The sequence below is a fragment of the Mytilus edulis genome, chromosome 11 (assembly GCF_963676685.1).
Source record: "Mytilus edulis chromosome 11, xbMytEdul2.2, whole genome shotgun sequence".
Taxonomy (NCBI): Eukaryota; Metazoa; Mollusca; class Bivalvia; order Mytilida; family Mytilidae; genus Mytilus; species Mytilus edulis.
The window spans coordinates 73,140,285-73,161,409 of NC_092354.1; the positions used below are offsets into that span (position 1 = coordinate 73,140,285).

The following is a 21,125-nucleotide window of genomic DNA, read 5'->3' on the forward strand; positions in this document are numbered from 1 at the left end:
AATATTTTTCAATATCTAAAATTTAAATTAAAAACAAGTTGTCTTGGACTTGCATTGCCATATCTATTTTCATACTCGTATTCGTATATGCTTTCCATGTTTTCCGATGCTTTCCAAACGCACTACAACCATATATTGAGTGTTTATACATTATACCAGAGTGTAGGAGTTGGAGTTTCTGATACCAGACTTACTATTGTTTTATAATCTCTTTCTGTTACATTATAGCTATTCGGTGCATTTCGTTGTAAGCACTTGATTTTTTTTATCAATTATATTGCGTATTGGTGGATCTTATAGAGCACCAGATTTAGACATTGTGATAAGAGAAGATGAGATTGAGTATAAATATATAGGGAATATGTCAAGAAAACAACAACCCGACCAAGGAGCAAATACAAAGACAGTCCATCGGGATGTTATTGTCGACAAGAAACTTAAAAGCTCAATATGGTTAAAATGTTTACCAAATTTGTTTTTTTCACCCCACATTATCATGAGTATTGCCCTGACAATGATTTTGATTTAATCGAGGTATGAGAAACGGTTAAAAATTGTCGAAGTTTATTCGACATAACATAGCAGGACAGTGTCCTTGTTGAAGATGCATGTTTTATCAGACCGACAACTTGCTTCTTTTTTCTCCCGCCTTTGTCAGAAAGAAAAATAAAGCAAATACCGTTGTTGTTGTTTGCGTCAAAAAAATGACATGTTAGACCTTATTACAGATCTCCAGATATAATCCGTATTTTTCCATGGTAACCATTTTAAATGCCAGATTTAAGTTGAACTTAAATTTTAGTCGGTATGATGACATTTTGATTCTCATATTGTTTTACTCTTGTTTAATTTTTTTCTAAATTTGCAGATTTTAATTTTTTTTCAATTTTTGGCTAAAAATTGCAATTTAAAAGCCCCGTTCCTATAGCAACAGACCTATTATTTTTCATTACGTTGAATTTCTCCGCTAAATAATAGATACAAAGGTAATGTAAGATTAAAAAAGTTATTGGTTAACTTTTAATTACATTTTTAATGAAAAAACTGATAAAAATTGGAAAATTTTACTTTTTTGTTTCCATAATTACCACCCTTGGAAACAAGATACTCAATAATTTTGTCTATAAATAAAAACTATGATATGTTGACTCAATGGAAAGTATTATGTCTTATTCCAAATTGGATGCGTAAGTTTGCTATACATCCTGAAAAAAAACTGTCTAAATTGGGTATTACAAATACCTGTTGAACTCTTCCATGTATCCATGGTTCAAGTCAGGGTAACACGAAATATTTTGTATTTTTAAATTCCGTCATAATATCAATTTGTAATGATATTTATAGAAAAAATAGATATTTTTTTTTCTATATATTCTTTTTAAGTGGTTAATAAAGCCCAAAGTAGACCTATTTCGTAGTTGAAAAGGAACAATTTTGAAGGTTAAATTAGAATATCCTGTTACCATGGCAACCATGGTCCAAAGCAACCATATCAACATTATTGTTTTCATTTATACGAAATAGTGTGATAACTGACAAAGTTTAAAGCTTTTCTGAGACTATGCATGCCACAGCCTATATCTGGCATGGTTGATATTTACAGATAATCAATGTTAATATCTAATACGATTTGGATTTACTTTTGGTCATTTGCATTCGAATTTACCAGGAAGGTTGAGAAGCACCGTCTAATATTATAATGACCGAAACAAACATTGTTTTGATCGATATATAAATATATACATTAGAAGACGAAAAATGTTTCGCATCTTAGTTATGGTGATGTTTAATAGATATGAAAATAGCATTTTTTTTACTAGACTCAAAAGCTGAGTAGTACCACGTGTATGTGCCAGACGACACAATTTCATCGCCAATAGTATTATCATGATGACGCCGAGTATACTTGTGGCTCAATTTGTTTATGGTTCAAGCTTATTTCAAATGCTAAACATACCATTTTTTTTTTGATGGATTGACCCAACAGGACATTACAATAACACACTCTCGTACATACGTGTATACAATACTTCGACAATACATAGACTATTACCTTGCAGAATGAAAATAAAAATGTTATTTATACAGTACATGTTATACAATAGTTTTTCATCATCTTCATACTGAGTTTGTTTTATCATTTTGTTTTCGCTTCATAATACAATCAATAAATACGATGAATGTATACCAGCAATATAATGTTAATTGCATCACAATACGTCATTTGATCACACAAATTAATACTATTGAACGTTTTTCAATTTAATTGTAAACAGGGTCTGCTTTTTTGTTTAGAGACTGAAGATAGTTCCCAGATACATCGTAGTCATCTTCTGTAATTCTCCTGTGTGCAATTCCGTAATCACCATCACAGTTGTTATGAACATTATGGCGTATTGTATGATCATACATGACATCAGAGTCGTCTTCGGTGCTCCGAAGATGTGAATACGTGTTTGACTCGTCTGTTGAAATGGCCAAATTAACTGCATGCGCTGCTGACATTTGTATTGCATCAGGGGAAATCATCATATTAGCTTGAGGGTTATTGGCTGATTCTGGTTGTCTCTCAGTTGTTGTATTCATGCTTGTCGTAACGTTGTCCTTACTTGATTTCTCAACATTTCTTGATTGATTACGTCTTCTGTAAAAATAAAAATAAAAATACGTGTTTTATTTAATTTATATGTATAACCTGTTTTACTGTATAGACAGTCTGAAGACCCGTGGTACATTGTATCTATTTGAAAGAGCAATGCAAATGCCCTTGACATTTTTCTCATTGTTTATTTGTCAACTTTAACTTTATGACATAGTTTATTTTCATATAAGGTAGGCATATCTGGTCGATAGGTGTCATGTGTATTTTTTACCTTATCATCATTTTTCATTTCTCAGAGTAAAACTTTCAAGTATTCACGAAATTATATTTGAAAAAATCTAAATTTCTAAAGAAAGGTTTATCATTACATCAGCTATTTATCTACTTTTTGATTTAGCGATACCTATTGTTTGTATTACAAACAATTTTGATAAGAATCATACCTTAATAAAACTCCAACAATAATGCTCATTATGAGCAAAACTCCAACAATTCCTCCAACAATGAAAACATATACTGGAATTCCTGTAAAGCAATTTAGTTATTTATGTACATGTTTAAGTAGCACTTGGAGTGGTTATTGAATGGTATACTGATATGAATTAGAAGAATCGTAGTATTCCTTACTATGCAATTGGAGAAGAAATGAATTTTTAGACAAGAAACATGATACATGTGATTATTTCATAAGTTTAAACATATTTGTTTAAAGTGGATTGGGAAACAAGTTATTGCATCTTATATTATACCCTTTCCACTTTACGGGTCCAAGTGCTGCCTTGTAGCGGCATTAGCCTGCTCTTTTTCGAAATCTACAAGGGTGTCTTTTATGTGCAAGAGCTATGGCGTTCTCCTTACACGGGTCAGCAATGTATCGTCCCCTTCCAACGGACTATCATCGTTATCTTAAGACCATACTCGCAAATGGTTCCAGGGAGAGCCGAAAATTCGGTCCCTGAAATTTTCTCCCCGGGGATCGAACCAGAAACCTTTTGGTTAGTAGTCCGATGCACTTGCCACTACACCACGGTTCTCATATTTCTTTAGTTTGCGGAGTTTGAAGGACTTACTAATTTGATTAATTAAGACAGACACATGAACAGACGACGGGGCTTTGTTTTAAATTTTGTACTGCTTATTAAGTCAGGTAAACGGTATGCAAATTTTGCCATTTAGCATTCGTTGTACTAGAAATTATGAATATTGCATGACTGTCTGGACCAAAAAGTCTAAGAAAGTACTTTGGCTTTCGATGACAGTTTAGTATCACACAACACGAACAACAGCAAAGAATTAAAAAAAAATGTCGCCTAACAAAGATTAATTTGTTCTGTCGAATAATTGTCAATTATTTACTATCACTTCAAAACCTTTTTATTAATCACGTCGGCCTTACATTCCACAGCAGCCACATCAAAATAATATCACGTGTTTGTTTTTGTTCTCATCTCATTGTTAAATTTCTTGATCTGCGGCATATCACGGAGTGAGTAATTAATTAATTTAATTTGCAATTATCACAAATGTATTTTTGTTCATTTGCGTTTCAGTTCATTATTCATTTTATTTACCTTGATTAAGAGTTTTCATTGTTCGTTTTTGTTACACAACACAAACATACACATTCACATAAAGTAAAATATCCCCGCTTAAAGGCAATTCAGCATGTCCGAATCAGACGATTCGTCAACATCACGTTCCAGAACGTTCAACAAGAAAGGACAACAACATTTTGAGGATAAATATTCCAAACGAAACAAACACAAATGCAAGGCATATGATCAAACAGCAGACCACCTTCATCATTTTAAGTAAAATACTTATAGACTTAGCAACGCGACAAATTAAAAATCGAATCAATGATATAGCATTCGAAGAAAGATCAATAATTTTATCAAGCAGTTCAAAATCATCATTAAGATCATCTACAAGTTTTCGCCAAAGTCAAATGAGCTCAGTCATATCACGAACAAGAGCAAAAGCAAAAGTAGCAACAACAAGATTAAAGTTTGTAGAATAAGACCTACCGGAAGCCAAACGCGAAGCTGGCGCAGCAGAAGCAGAAGTTGATGCATTATCAAAATCTCCGGAATCGTCAGGAACGTAAGTTAAATATGAATTGAACATACAATCAGAGCCATTGGATGCAAAAGCTCGGACTAAGACATACGTTCAACTATTAAACTCGGCAAAACAAGATGTGCAAACTGGAGACACACATAACAACCAACATATTGAATCTTCATACCGTGTAACTGAGACAAATTTGGACCCGAGGGTCGAACCCTTTCTTTCGTCACAGTCAGTAGCAGGTGACTTTACTCGATATCTGTTGCAAAAAGATCTGCTTCTCTAAAGACTTTCACAGTTTGATGACCGACCAGAGACATATCTCACACGGAAAACGTCTTTCCGTGCTGTCATGAAAGAATTAAAAGTTACACCAATGAAGGAATAAGATTTCTTAGTTAAATGGACAGGTCAAGAATCAAAACGACACGTCATAAGCATCAAATCCGTCAACGCATCAAATCCCTCTATAGATCTAAGCCGATAGGGGCAACGTCTCGAAGAACGATATGGATATCCCGAAATGTTAGAAGCGTCATTAAAACGGAGAGTTGAACAGTTTCCGAAATTAACTATAAAAGACAACAAGAAATTGTTCGAATTGTATGATCTTGCATCAGAAATCGATTCAATCAAGAGTATGGAAAACATGAAACCCCTTCATGGTCAATATGATTCATCAATCGGAGTTAAACCAATGGTGAATAAATTACCACATAGTCTTCAGGAAAAATGGACCACAACAGCTGTTAGATACATGAACTATAATGATGTAGCCTATCCTCCATTTGGTGACTTTGTAGAATTTTACCGAGATCAGAGTCGTATCAAAACTAACCCAAGCTTCTTTAACGAAACAACACCATTCAAGAAAGAAAACAATTTTCAGAAGCGACCCGAAAGAAACACTCACATACACGTCAAGAAGACTGAGACAACGGACCCACATAAACCTTTATCTCTATCTGATAATAACTCCACCAAACAGAAATGTTCGCTTCATCTTACTGAATACTCGTTGAACAAATGTAGAGTTTTTAGAGCCAAGCCCATCGGTGAGAGAAATAAATTTATTAAGGAGAAGACAATCTGCTTTAAATGTCATACATTAAACTGTAAGAACGTTGTTCGTTGCAAGGAATGTAATAACATCCACCTTATGTACACGTCGATCATACTCATGTGAATTCTTCTACACAACAAACTCAGGACCGTCTGAAAATCAAACAGATCACGGAGGGGAGTACTCTATCTGGTACAGCTAAGGCATTATGCACTCGCATTTGTGGAGGGTTTTCAGGAAAATCATGCTCAAAGATCATTTTAGTCAATGCATTTTTAAAAGACAAACCAGAGAATGTTGTAAGTCTCTACGTTATGATCGACGATCAGAGAAACATGACTCTTGCTAGTTCTATTTGATATGTTGGCAGTTGAAGGAGATGAAACAGAATATACACTGGTATCATGCTCAGGTAAAGTCCGTTCCACTTGGAGGAGATATAATGGTTTAGTTGTTGAATCTATCGACCGATCAGTTCAACTTGATATGCCTTATGTGATAGAATGTGAAAATTTACGTGACAATCGGAATGAAATTCCAACGCCAGAAGTTGCAGAGAGTTTCTATCACTTCCAAGATATTGCGCATCATATCCCACAGCTAGACAATGAGGCCCATATTATGATGCCTATAGAACGAGACGTCATTTCAGCACATCACGTACTAAACTAACGTATTGGTTTAGCTAATCCTTCGTATGCACAGAAACTACGTCTCGAATGGTGTATCATCGGGGAAAGCTGTCTAGGTAACGTCCACATGCCAAAGGAATTAAGAGTCAACAAAACCAATATCCCTGAAAATGGAAGACCAACACTGTCTGATCCTTGTAATAACCAAAGAAAATTGAAAGAAATAGTACATGATGTCTTCGAACAGAAAGACGACGATAATAAACCTGGGTTATCAATTGAAGACAGACCATTTTTGAACATGATGGACTCAAGTTTTCGCAAAAACGAAAATGGAAATTGGAGCTGTCCGTTGCCCTTTAGGCACAATAGGTCGAACATTTTGAACAATTACGAACACGTGAAGAGCAATTGTACTAGAAAAGTCATTACGAAAAGATCAAATGAAAAGAGAACATTTTCTAGAGTTCATGGAGACCATTTTTTCAAACGGTCATGCCGAAAATGCACCACCTTTACCAAACGACACAGAAGGTTGGTATCTCCCAATATTTGGAGTATACCACCATCATAAGAACGACAAAGTCCAAGTGGTTTTTGACTCGGCAGCAAAATGCAATGGATTATCCTTAAATAACGTGCTACTACCTGGACCAGATCTACCAATAGTCTATTGGGAATATTGCGTCGATTCAGACTCGAACCGGTAGCTGTTGTTGCAGACATTCAACAGATGTTTTATAGCTTCAAAGTCGATGAACATCACAGAGATTATTTAAAGTTCTTATGGCATGAACAAAATGACATCAACAAACCACTTACAGAATATCGAATGTGCGTCCACATTTTTGTAAATACCGCATCTCCATCTATCGCTAGCTATGCGCGGTAATCTTGGCTCAGAGGTAACCCACTTTTATTTGTTCTAAATGACTTTTATGTCGATGATGGATTGACCTCGCTTCCAACAGCCACTGTCAATCTTCTTAAAGAGATACAGGAAGCACTCAAAACAGAAGGAAAATTAAGGCTACACAAGATAGCATAAAAAAACAAAAAGGTTATGGAAGCTTTCCTTCCCGAGGATTTAGCTAAGAATTGGGAAATCAAACCAGCGCTACCAGTACAATGCAGTCTTGTAATCCGATGGAGTCTGATTCAGATACCTTTTCATTTGATATATCGACAGATGACAGACCGCATTCTAGTAGAGGAGTTCTATCAACGATAAACTCTATTTTTGACCCACTTGGATGTTTAGCTCCAGTTGTCGTAGAAGGAAGGTTGATTCAACGTCAACTAGCGACTGGGACCAACCGTTACCAACAGAGTATTTTGATACTTGGAAAAGAGGGACGAAAGATACCAAAGGGAACCGTTGGACATCTTCATTGCAAGAATTGGACCAGTTACATATTCGCCGTACTTATCTGTCGGATTCATTTTTTAAATCAGAAGAGAAGTCAGTACATATATTTTGCGATGCATCAGAAAAAGCTATCACAGCTGTAAGTTTTGTACGTGCACGAAATAATGCAGGACAATTTGAATCAGGATTCCTACATGGAAAATTTAAAGTAGCACAAGTTCATGGACATACAATCCCGAGATTAAAACTCTGCTCAGTCGTTTTAGCAATCGAGATAGCCGATACAATTGCGCATCAACTACAATTGCCACTGAAGGAGTTCAAATTCTATACCGACAGCAGAGTAGTTTTGAGCTACATTAATAATGACTTATAATTATGTTGCTAATCGTTTACAGAAAATTTGATCAATCACACTTACAAAGCAATGGCAATATGTTTCTACAAATAACAATCCCGCTGACAAAGGTACGCGATTCGTATATGCTTTGGAAATGTCAAATTCTCTATGGATCACAGGACCACAGTTTCTTTTAAAAGACGCCACAGGTATAACAGAGAACTTTACATTACAAAACCCAGATGTTGAAAAGGAACTCAAACCGGATGTACTGAAGTTTAAGACGGATATTAAATTTTTACAGCAGTTAGGAACTGATCGATTTAGTAAATTCTCGCTTTGGTAAACTCTTACAAAGGCAATTGCACGTTTAAAACATGTAGCACAGCCTTTTGCTAGCAAATCATCATGTACAGGATGGCATATCTGCTCAGAATCAGCATCTGTAAATGCCATTGATGAAGCAAGAAAACTAGTTTTACGAAAAGATCAGACAGATACTTTTATCGACGAAATTGAGTGTCTTACCACAAGAAAATCTCTTCCGAAATCCAGCTGTGTAGTCAGTCTTACGCCTTTCCTTGATAAGAAAAACATTTTACGTATTGGTGGAAGAATACAAAATTCGAATGTTCCAGATATTGAAAAACACCCGATACTCCTTTCTGGTCGCCATCACATTGCACTACTTATAGTCAGACATTATCATGAATTTAGTCATCATCAAGGACGTCACATAACCGAAGGTTCAATTCGTTCTGCAGGCTTCTGGATAACAAGAGTAAAATCACTTGTATCTTCCGTCATTAGCAAATGCGTAAAATGTCGTATACTTAGAGGGTCGATATGCAATATTAATGTTACCTCCAGATAGGTTAGAACCTGGTCCTCCATTTACAAACGTTGGCGTCGATTGTTTTGGTCCGTTGGAAGTGTTAGCTCGTCGAACTCGTGGTTGACACGCAAACAACAAAAGATTAGCTACTATGTTTACATGTTTGACAACAAGAGCTGTTCATGTAGAAGTAATAGAGGAGTTAAGCTGGTCCGAGACGACAATTATTTCGTAGTGCATTTCTTTTAGAACATAAATGAAAATTTAAAAAAATCCCACCTACGATTTCTCAATGAAATTTTTACAGTGTGTTGTACCTCTTTTGGGACAAATTATATCAAAATTATAGAAAACTTCATAGACTCTAACTCAAAATATGGACAATTTTATGTTTAGGGCGTCTTGAAATCTTTTGACAGCTTCCGAAGTGCTAATTTTAAACCTTTTTCAAATGGGTCCAAATCACTACTTTCCTTTAAAATTCTGGACCAAAATTTTTTTTACAGTGTAATTTCATCCCCCTAGCTACTTGCCATTTGAGGCATAAAACATGGAGAAATAAATTTGGAAGGGGTATAAAAAATATTGGCAAGTAACCCACTGTCAACACTAGGGACTATATTTATGGACAACGAAAATCAAAGGACAACAATTGTGGTCTCGGACCAGCTCATCGTCTTTCATTATGGCATTAAAACGATTCACAGCAATACGAGGTCCAGTGAGTCATTTTAGATCTGATAGAGGAACAAACTTCGTAGACACTATCAAAGAATTAGAGATACAAGCAATCAAAGTCGAGGATAATCGAATGAAAGAGTTTCTTCGTAATCAAGGAACAACTTGGCAGTTCAACCTGCCTCACGATTCTCATATGGGAGGTGTCTGGGAAAGAGTTTTTGGCATAACAAGAAGAATACTAAATTCGCTAATAATTAGTGTTGTCAAATCGTACATTTTTGCCTAACCGGTTAGTCGGATAATCGTTCGACCGATTAACCGGTTAACCGGTAGTTTACGTTGATGTTTGAAGACCATAAACTTTCAATAGTACCCTACACATAGGTATTAGAAGATTTAGTATTAGTGATAATGTTTATACGATGAATTTAAATTTGTCCTTTGGTATTATAAGGCTTGTCTGTAAGATTCCTGTCGACGTTTGACTTTTAATAATCAAATACACGGTATCAACTGTGGCGTTTGTACTAACTTCAGATTGAATAAAAAAAACTTCTTGATATCGTAGAATTGAATATGTCTGAAACCGATTATTCTTTCATTTTCTCTTGTTGCCTCCGAAAATAATGTTGAGAGTTTAAGTTTGAATTTATTAATCCTGATACTCGTACCATCAAGTATACATTGATTACATTCACGTTGGTTTGCTTTTTACAGCTTTTGAGTAAGTATTTCATTTAAAGTATGACAGAGACTTACACGACGTAGATTGCACATTCAGATGTAGGTCTACACAGTATTGCACCAAAAATGAAATGAAGTAAATCGTAAAATGTAATTGTATTACTTATTAAAAGTTAATGTTAAAACAACATGTAACTAATAATGTTTCCTTAAGATCTTGCCCCGAGCTGAGAGACAAGTTCTAATTAATTTTATATTTTTGGATTAACAAATTGAATAGCAATCAACATACTGGACAATTGATCCGTCAAATTATTTACCACGACGACAATTTTTAAAGCAAACATAACTATTTAATGATTTCAATTCAAATTTATATCAAATCTATTAAAAATAAAAAAACGTCCGGTTAACCGGTTAACGTTTTTTGTATTCGGTAGTCGGTCGTTCGAACGGTTAACCGATTAACCGATTAACCGTTGACAACACTACTATTAATGGAAGCTTCCAGGAATAAGTTAACTCATGAGATGCTTGTAACATTTTTAGCAGAAGCATCAGCAATTGTGAATTCGAGACCGCTTGTCCCTCTCACTACCGATCCAGAAAATCGGATGCCGCTCTCTCCATCGTTATTACTTACTCAAAAACCGCAACAGATCATTAACGATCAGCGAATAATTGACAGCAAAGATATGTACAATAAACAGTAGAAATGTGTGCAAATACTTGCAGATAAATTTTGGAATTGGTGGAAAAATGAATACCTACAAACACTCCGAATACAACGTAAGTGGACCGAACCACAGAAAAACATCTCTCCGGGCGATGTTGTTCTGATAAAAGACAAGCAATCTGCTAGAAACGATTGGCCTACAGGGATTGTAGAGAGAACTTATCTTGGATCCAATCAACAAGTATGTACATGCGATGTCATAATCATCCAAATCATGCGGAATAGTGAACGTGCAGTGATATACACTCGTCCAGTGACCGAAATTGTGTGTCTTTTTCTAGTCGAGTCATGGGGAGAAGTCCAGAAAAAGAAACTTTGATTTTGACAATGTAGAACTTGTAGCTTAAACAATTTAGAACTTTAGTTGTTATTTACAGTTAAATGTAGTATTGAACATTTTAGTTTTTTTGTTTTTTTTTACTTTTTAAAGTGATTCCTTTAGCATCAGACGGGGGTGTTCTATCGAATAAATGTCAATTTTTTACTATCACTTCAAAACCTTTGTATTAATCACGTCGGCCGTATATTCCACAGCAGCCACATCAAAATCATATCACGTGTTTGTTTTTTTTCCTCATCTCATTGTTAAATTTCTTGATCTACGGCCTATCATGGAGTGAGAAATAATTAATTTAATTTGCAATTATCACAAATACATTTTTGTTCATTTTCGTAGGTTCATTATTTATTTTATTTACTTTGATTAAGAGTTTTCATTGTTCATCTTTGTTACACAACACACGCATACACATTCACATCGTGTTATCTTTACTACATGTAACGAAACACACGCATTATTGTTATTTTAATGACTTTTCAATATTTTACGAATGTCAAGAAGGTGTTTTTGAATAAGTTTGCATACTTATTTCTGTTTATATTAATTTTGTATCTGTATTAAACTTTTGTTATTTTGGTATAAATACACGAGATAACCTTCAAAGCATGTTGATACATCATACTTTATTTAAAGAAAAATCTATGGAACACAATAAGTGCCACTTTTAGGCGTACAATTTTGTCTTTCCAATGAATAAGTTTAATTGTTTTTAAGCAAATTTTACATAGGAAATTGCTACTATTATACTACTTATTTTTTATTTCATTTATTCAATCAGTTAAAGTAGTAATTTCACTAAGATCAGGTTTTTAAGATTCTTTATTTGTTTTTCAGTATGATACAACACAAACATGTATGTAACCACATCATCATAGATTAAATGATCTAAATCACATGTAGTTACTTCATCACTGGTTAACTGACTGTAAATCGGCAGTGCCAAGGCAGAAAATAATTATTAAATCAACCTACCATAATACTCTGTACTAGTGTCATCGCCTTGTCTAGTACTGTCACCTGTTAGGATGGATAGTGAAAGTGTTCACTTTAAGTTTTAAAATGTACACTGACCAACTGCATAAAACATAACTATGTCTTAATTGAAAAGTTTGCTTTCTGCTGAAGTAACTTTTATTATTGTTTGGAGATATATATGGAGATAATAATGACCACAACATACGTGCTATAATTGTTTTATAATTGTTTTACTTCATTTGAGGTGACTTATAGGTCCATTGGGCCGGGTGTATTACTATTTATCATATATTATATGTTTATAATCTGTACATAATTTACACATGTCACTATAATAAATAATTTACTTACTTACTTACTTACTTACTTACTTACAGAAGATGGGTTATAGGAATAGCAAAGAAAGATGGTATGTATATTTAAATTGCAGATTTGATTACGTAAGACACATGATCAGATGACGGGGCTATATATATATAACACGATTTTTTTTTAAATTTTGTATTGATTTGAACCACGAGTAAACTATAGTGTTTAGTATTGAAGAACAGAATCTAGGTACTGAAGCTGTTTGTCATCTTGATAACGTAGTATGGTGTTCTTTGGATTGTCTTTGTAGACAATTAACCGTTGCGGTAAGTTAATTTCGGTAATATCCTTTTAGCATGGCTCGGTACTTATGCATCCCGCAAATGTGTTTGTCTTTAATGGTTTCGGTTCTTACATTTTATTAAAAATCCCCTATCACAATAACGTCAGCAAAACTCTTTGAAGATCGTCAGACTAAGACTAATGATTAAATTAACCTACCATAATACTCTGTTCTCATGCCATCACATATAATGGGTTATAAGAATAGCAAATAATGATGATGTGTATATTTTTTATTTTCGGAGCTTAAATGTCTTACTAATTTGATTACTAAAGACAGACTAATGTACATATGACGGGGCTATGTTTGATTTTTTATACTGCTTATTCAGTCAGGTAAACACTATTCAAATTTTGCCATTTAGCATTCGTTGTACTAAAATTTATGAATATTGCATGACTGTCTGGACCAAAAGGTCTAGGAAAGTACTTTGGTTTCAACGAAAGTTCAGTATCACGCAACGAGTACAACAGTAAAATTCGTCGTCTAACAATGATTAATTATTAAGTCAACCTACCATAATACTCTGTACTAGTACCATTAACTCTCATTCCGTCACCTGGCGTAGTATTGCCACCTGTCATAGGATGAATAGTGTGTAATGCTTTAAAAAAATTATCACTTTTCAAATGTACACTGATCAACTGCATAAAGCAGACATATTTCTTATATAAAAAGATGATTTTTTTTTATTGAAATGACGTTTATGATTATTTTGACATGTTCCAAATTTAAGGTAGCACAATACAAAGATTATCTAATTTTAACACCCAAGTTTTAAAATGCTGTTACTTCCTTAATAATGCTTGAAAATTTATAAAAGTGGTAGGTTTGGATAGTTAACAGACTACTCTTTCAAATTAATGCAATGTTAGTATTATTCAACAATTATGTAACCAATTATAATGTTAACTGTCTCTAAAACTTTTCATCAAATGAAATTAGATTCTGCATAGGTATCCCTAGAGGGTTGATTTTTTTATATGTTATTCCTATGGCCATTATCTACAAAAGGGTGTCTCAGATTTAGATAGAATGTATAGAACAAATTTTACACCTAAGCAAACACTATCTGCTTTTAGGTGGTTATGATGTTTACACTAATTAGAGATTTATGAGATAATGGAATACCATAGAGACAATCTGAGACACCCTTTTGAAGCCCATGATATGTTGATTAAGATTTCGTTAAAATTTCCGTATAGTTAAAGAGATGATAGAGCTAAATTCATTCAAGTGAACTACCCAAATTTTGCCACTAATTACATAATAATTGCATAATAAAAATATTGCAACCATTTAAAAGATTAATCTTTTATCTATCTATATATACCTCTTTTATTATTTTCTATGCATTCATAAGAAAGTTACAGCATTTTAAAGGTTAGTGATTGGAGGTAAAATAAATCTTTGTATTGTGCTACCTTAAAAGATTATTTCTATTGAAACGACATCTATTATTGTTTGGAGATACATGTGGAGATCGAAATGGCCGCCTCATACAGATGATGGGTAATACGGAAAGCACAACAAGATGATATTTTAAAAAATGCAAAGTTTAAAGGTCCTGAAAATTTGATTAATTATTAAATCAACCTACCATAATATTCTGTGCTAGTGTCATCAATTCTCATGTCATCACCTGGTGTAGTATTGCCATCTGTCATAGGATGAATAGTGTTAAACGCTTTAAAAAAATATTCACTTTTCAAATGTACATTGACCAACTGTATAAAGCAGACATATTTCTAAAATTAAAAGATGATTTTTTTGTTTTATTGAAATGACGTTTATGATTATTTTGAGATACATATGCAGAAATTAATTACCACAACATGCAGGTGATAGGTTATGGAATAGCAAAGAGATATGGTATGTTTATTTATAATGCAGAGTTTAAAGGTCCTGCTGATTTGATTACGTAAGACACATGATCATATAACAGGGCTATATGGATAAAAGAATTAAAAACACATTTTTTTTACTGCTTTGATTCTCAGGTAAATTTATATAAAACTAAAGTACTGATTCTGGGTACTATCGTTGTTTATCATCTTAATAACGTATTATGGTGACTCATTTATTTGTCTTTGTAGATTATTAACCCTTCCTTTAAGTCAATTTTGGTAATATCCGTTTGGCAGAGCTCGGTACTTATGAATCCCGCCAATGTGTTGCTTCTCAACTGTTTTGGTTCTTATACATTCTTGGTATCAAATATTTGGCTCGAAAAAGAGGAACGAAAGATACCAGAGTGACAGTCAAACTCATAAATCGTAAAACCTGACAACGGAATGGCTTAAAATGAAAAAGACAAACAGAAAAACAATAGTACACTTGACACAACATAGAAAACTAAAGAATAAGCAACACAAACCCCACCAAAAACTAGGGATGATCTCAGATGCTCCGGAAGGGTAAGCAAATGTTCCACATGTGACACTCATGTTATAACAAATCCGGTAAATTGTCTTATTCGGTAGGTCACATTTATGAAAGGGATGGTGATTGTAGTTACAACGTCAGGAACATATCCGATAGCATCTGTGAAACTGTTATTCCATAATTGACGATGGGATGTTTTCAACTACACCATTTGGAACTCTTGGTTTAATAGTTCCAAAACTAAACGAGACTTACCTTGGTAAAAGTTGAAGTTCAGTTGGAATTTAACGTAGTCATCTTTAGTTGTAGGGATCAGATGAGATGTTCGTGCGCATGTGTAGCTTCAGTCTTCAAAGTCGAAGGGTTTGTGCATACAAAAGTACTAAGTACAACATCACAAAAAAGAGGGAGGGATATCGGGAGGGCATCTGATCCCTACAACTAAAGATGACTACGTTAAATTCCAACTGAACTTCAACTTTTACCAAGGTAAGTCTCGTTTAGTTTTGGAATTTAACTACGTCATCCCGTTTCCGGGACCAGATGAGACTTCAAAGAGCACAAGCCCTGAGATAAGTCAAAAAGTTATATTAAAAACCTCCAAAAAAAAAAAACAACAAATATATCCCTCCTATATACAAAGTTCATTTACAAATAAAGTTCTATGTACTCAGAACAGCTCTCTGAAAACGTTGTTCATCTGACTCGATCGGCTTCTTGTAGAATTTAGCAAAAGTCTTTTCACTGGTCCAACCAGCTCTTCGTAAAATACATTCCACAGGAATCAGATTATGGAAAGCCTTAGAAACAACTGCTGATCTAGCGCTATGCGAAGAATAAGATTTTAAATTAATTCCTGATTTAGACATCACAGTTTTGATCCATCTGCTAATTGTTTCTCTTGAAACGGCTTTAAACGGTTTCACATAACTTATAAAAAGTTTCTGACTATTACCACGAGCTTGAGCTGTTCTCATCAAATATTCTTTTAAAACAGTAAAAACACACAATCTCCTATCTGGAGGATAAGCAAAAAGTTCAACAAAATGTACATTAAACCCAGGTCTATTCTGTTTTAATAAACCTGAATAAAACAAAGTATAACTATCCTTTCCTTTAACTAAATTGTCTAAACATAGCAAAAACAACGACTGTGTCCTACAAGCCGTGGATAAAACAATTAACATTACTAACTTCAATGTTAAATCTTTCAACGAAATATATTTTACGGGAGATAACTTCCGTAAAAAATTAAAAACTTTAGATACGTCCCAAGTTTCACTATATCTAGGTTCTGAAGGTCGCAAATTATAAACACCTTTTAAAAATCTGATGATTGTAGCGTTAGAGCCAACTGTCACTCCATTAAACATTATTCCTAAGGCTGACAATGCAGATCTTGCACAATTTATCGTACTATAACTTAATCCTTTATCAAAAAGCACTGTTAAAAAATCTAAGACTTCATTTAAAGCTGGTTGAAGTGGATCAATTTTCCTTTTACTACAGAAACGGAACCATTGCTTGACATAAGTTGAGTATTGCTTTTTCGTACTGTCTCGCCAAGACGCCAAAATGATTTTGGAAGCCTTGTCTGAAATGCCTTGGTTTTCCAAATTTTTCCTGATAACCGACAAGCAAGAAACTTTAACTGATTGTGAAGAGGATGAATCTTTTCCGTTCCTGGAATGGACAGAAGTCTTTTCTTTCGAGGCAACATTTTTGGAAAGTCTATCAACATTTCTAGTAAAACTGGATACCATGCCTGAGTCGGCCATAATGGTACAATCATCAGAACCTCTGCACTGTCTTTCTGAACTTTCTGTAAACATCTACTAATTACAGAAAAAGGGGGAAAAAGATAATAAAATACCTCATCAGACCATAAAATACTAAAAGCATTTACAAATACTGCCTCAGGGTCAGGTTTCCACGACGAGAAACTCTTAACTTGACAATTTAATCTAGAGGCAAATAAATCATGGTCTGGAGTACCCCAAATCTCCACTAATTTATGGAAAACTTGCTTATCAAGCATCCACTCTAAATGATCGTCAATTTTTCTTGATTCAACATCTGCAGCGTTATATTTACCAGGAATATGTTCTACTGAAATCCATATATTTCTTTCAATACACCAAACCCACAAAAGTTTGGTTATTTCATTCATTTGCTTGGATTTTATACCACCCATATTGTTAACATAAGCAATTGCACTAGAATTGTCACAAAAAATCTTCACATGTATATCTGAATAATTTTTACAAAAAGCCTTCAGAGTATAAGAAATGGCTAACAATTCCAGAACATTTATGTGATAAGTTTGCTCAACATCATTCCATCTTCCTTGAATTTTTTGGTCTTTAAATAAAGCACCCCAGCCTTTTAATGAGGCGTCAGTTGTCATAGAAAAATCTGGATTTTTCCTATTAATGACTCTTTTCTGACAATGTAAGTTTTCAACCCACCATTTTAAATCTGCTTTCATGGCAAATGTTATAGTCATATTTTGATCAAAATTCCCAAATGAAAATTTTAAAGCCTGAATCTTTTCAATTTCTAAATTTCTGTAATATAAATGACCAAAATCCACAGCTGAAAGAGTGGATATTAGCAAGCCTATAACATGGGCAACTAACCGTATACTAGCTACGTTTTTCTTGATCAGATTCTGACATTCTAATACAATTTTTTCTACTTTTTCTTTTGGCAACACAACTGTCATAGATACAGAATCAATAATATTGCCTAAAAAGACAATTTGTTTAGCAGGCTTGAACACAGATTTTCTTTCATGAATTATAAAACCAAGCCACTCCATTAAATCATTAGTATTTTGTACATTTTCTATGCACTCATCTTCAGTATCTCCAAGCAAAAGAGAGTCATCAATATAAGCTACATTCATATAACCAAATTGCCGTAAAGTTGCAAAAACAGGCTTCATTAACTTTGTAAAGATTCTAGGTGCTGATAGCAAACCATTTGGTAAACAGGTATATTGAAAAAAAGTGTTTTTCCATATAAAACGTAATAGTTTCTGATGTTCCTCTGCTATAGGAACAGAATAATATGCATGACGCAAATCAATTGAACTGAAAAAACAATTTGGTTTCACCAATTTTAAAGCCATTTCAAAAGTGTCCATCTTGAAATGATGGGGAATAATACATTTATTCAATTCTTTTAAATTAAGAATCACTCTATGCTCATTTGTATTTATCTTTGGAACTGTAAAAATTGGAGATATATATTGATCTGTATCAAATTTAACTTCCACTATTACACCTAATTTTTTCAAATTTTCTATTTCGTCATTTATAATCTTTTCCTGGCCTTTATCAAAAATTCTTTGATATGGTGTGAGACTTTGAGTGGGTATTGAATTATCAATAAATTCAAGGTGACAGTGTTGAACTGTATCCAAAATAAATTTATCAGAAGTAATTTTTTGCCAGTTTTCAACATAATTTTTCAATCTACCTGCTGTAAAAGGTTTGATATCAGAGACACCCGCTAAACTTACCTGTTTAGCATAATTTACTTCCTCAGGAAACTTGGAACACCTCTCAAGTTTTTTGAACCACCTTGATCATTTGAATACTGGCCTCTACCGCCGTAACCACGGCCTCGACCACCTCTGTATCCACCACGACGAGACCCTGCACGGCCTCTACCAAAACCTCGTCCTCTACCAAAACTACCTCCTCGAGAAAAACCATTTCCTCTACCTCTTGCATTATTATTATTATTTAAATTTCGACCAAGTCTGTTCATGTCTTGAATTTCTTTCGACTTTTGATGGACATTGTCACCATAAAGCATGTCAGTGAAAGGAATTGAGGGTGAACTTAAATGATGATATTCAGGACTTAAATCAAATCTTTGATATTCCTTTCTTTTTATATTAGTCATCTTGTTATATTGTGACAGTAAAGCTATGGAATCAATCCCCAAATCTATGCAAGACTGCATTTCTTGTTGACAGTCGTCACCCAATTCAGATTTTAGTTTGCACAACATATTTAATAATTTTGTAATGTTACATGATGCTTTAACAACAGTCTCTTGATGTTGTTGTATGACCGAATCAAAAGATCTAGTTTGAGGAGAGAGTAAATCCCAAATGAGCTGATTTACTCTAGTCCTTGTAAGAGAAACACAATTCTCTGGTCTAGCTACTGATTTCATCAGTTCATTGTATTTTTCATCAGATATTCCCTCACGGAAAAATTCATTAACCGTGTCAGCTAAAGTGTCATCTACACTTGTATCAACATTATCTTTTGACCTATAAGCTTGAGCAGCAGCTTTAAAAACATTGTCACCCTCTTTGTCAACAGTTTTTTGTTTTTTAGCTGGAGGTTCTGCAACCTCAGTATCACCAACATGATCATTATTGTCATTATTATTTTCATCATAAACCTCAGGGTCTGCACCCTGGCTTTCATCGTAACCCTCAGGCTCAACGTAATACAATTCGTCGACCATCGACTTGAGAGACACAAAATCAGTTTTTTGGGAACTCTGTTCCTGTTGCATGTTCTTCAGAACTGAAAAAACCTCAGCTAAAGTGGGCTCTTTACTAGCTTCGCCAGTATTTTGACTCAGACCTTTAAGTCTTGAAGCAACAGTTCCGGCCTCGCCGGAGCTGACAATTTTTGCACCACTACTACAACTATTTGTATCGTCATTCTTTGAACGAGAATCATCACCGGATGATTTTCTTTTAGGATTTTTACCTTTTGCCTCATTTGAAGCACTTGAACCTTTCTTCAAGGATTTTGAATCAGTTTTCGAGAGCATGGCATCCGCCATTGTTTACACCAAAAAATATCAACTGCCGTAAAACGGTCTATTTATCGTAAATTTACAACAGAGAAAAATATAAAAAAAATTAATATAAACAATAAACCCCTCGAGTTTATTTACATATTAAACAACAAAAAAATAACTACCTCGTAGTTATTGTGATAAAATATTTCATTATAGAAGCTACAATTACAGACCACGTCTGCCTTCTATGAAATAAAGCTACGAACTGAAGCTACACATGCGCACGAACATCTCATCTGGTCCCGGAAACGGGATGACGTAGTTAAATTTCCTTGTGAGCAGGAAACCTCTATCAAGAAAATCATGATAGGAGATACAATCCCAGGAATATCGTATCAATTGGAAGATGTATGCAGGAGCTGCCGGAATGTTGCTACTTAGAAATGGAACGTTCACAATTGGAAAGTTGAAATAATCTCTTTTGTCGTAATGTTTTGTTTTTAACCGACCCTCATTGTCAATTTCTAGATGCAAGTTTTCCTGATGAAGAATGATCCAGAAATGTGCATCGGACGTATATGACTCTTTTACGTGTTATTTTTTAATTTTCTGTTGTTCTGTGGTCATTTTTTAGTATGCCTATGTGCTTTGTCTGTATGCTTTTTGATTGTTCCTGGCTGATATATTTGTTTGCTTTGATAGTGATTAAACTTTTAACACAATGTTGACTTCTGTGTCTTTTTTTTGACAACTTTACCTTTTATGTCTGTTTTTTTCACATATTGTTGTCGATATAATGGAATGTTATGCGTCTGTCATACAAGCAAGAGGTGCATCTAGGTAGACAACCAGGTTTAACCGAACATGTTATACATTAGGTAATGATTGTGCCGAGTTAAGAATATAACAGTTTTGTTTTCCCATTCCTTTGATATGTTTAAACTTTGATTTTAAAATTTGATATCGAATTTTTCGACTGTAATTT

General features: G+C 34.1%; 3 protein-coding genes across 4 annotated transcripts; all 3 read right to left on the minus strand.

Moving 5' to 3' along the window:
- Positions 1 to 2,129: 2,129 nt before the first annotated feature.
- LOC139496241 (uncharacterized) lies at positions 2,130 to 12,364 on the minus strand. The gene is made up of 3 exons (XM_071284736.1): positions 12,325 to 12,364; positions 3,046 to 3,127; positions 2,130 to 2,644 (listed from the first exon to the last, which is right to left on the minus strand). Exons 2-3 carry the CDS (start codon positions 3,072 to 3,074, stop codon positions 2,263 to 2,265), a joined length of 411 nt encoding a protein of 136 aa, XP_071140837.1. The 5' UTR covers positions 3,075 to 3,127; positions 12,325 to 12,364; the 3' UTR covers positions 2,130 to 2,262.
- A 4,468-nt stretch (positions 12,365 to 16,832) lies between these two features.
- On the minus strand, positions 16,833 to 18,272 carry LOC139494570 (uncharacterized). Its single transcript, XM_071282730.1, has one exon. The coding sequence runs from the start codon at positions 18,270 to 18,272 to the stop codon at positions 16,833 to 16,835; it is 1,440 nt and encodes a 479-aa protein (XP_071138831.1).
- Positions 17,074 to 20,463, minus strand: LOC139496242 (uncharacterized). Of its 2 annotated transcripts, none has more exons than XM_071284737.1 (2): positions 18,891 to 20,463; positions 17,074 to 17,199 (listed from the first exon to the last, which is right to left on the minus strand). In XM_071284737.1, the coding sequence occupies exon 1, from the start codon at positions 20,180 to 20,182 to the stop codon at positions 18,905 to 18,907; it is 1,278 nt and encodes a 425-aa protein (XP_071140838.1). In that variant the 5' UTR covers positions 20,183 to 20,463; the 3' UTR covers positions 17,074 to 17,199; positions 18,891 to 18,904. The 2 variants fall into 2 exon arrangements, with proteins under 2 accessions (XP_071140838.1, XP_071140839.1); XM_071284738.1 differs by having other exon boundaries at positions 17,077 to 17,196.
- Between the last annotated feature and the right edge of the window lie 662 nt (positions 20,464 to 21,125).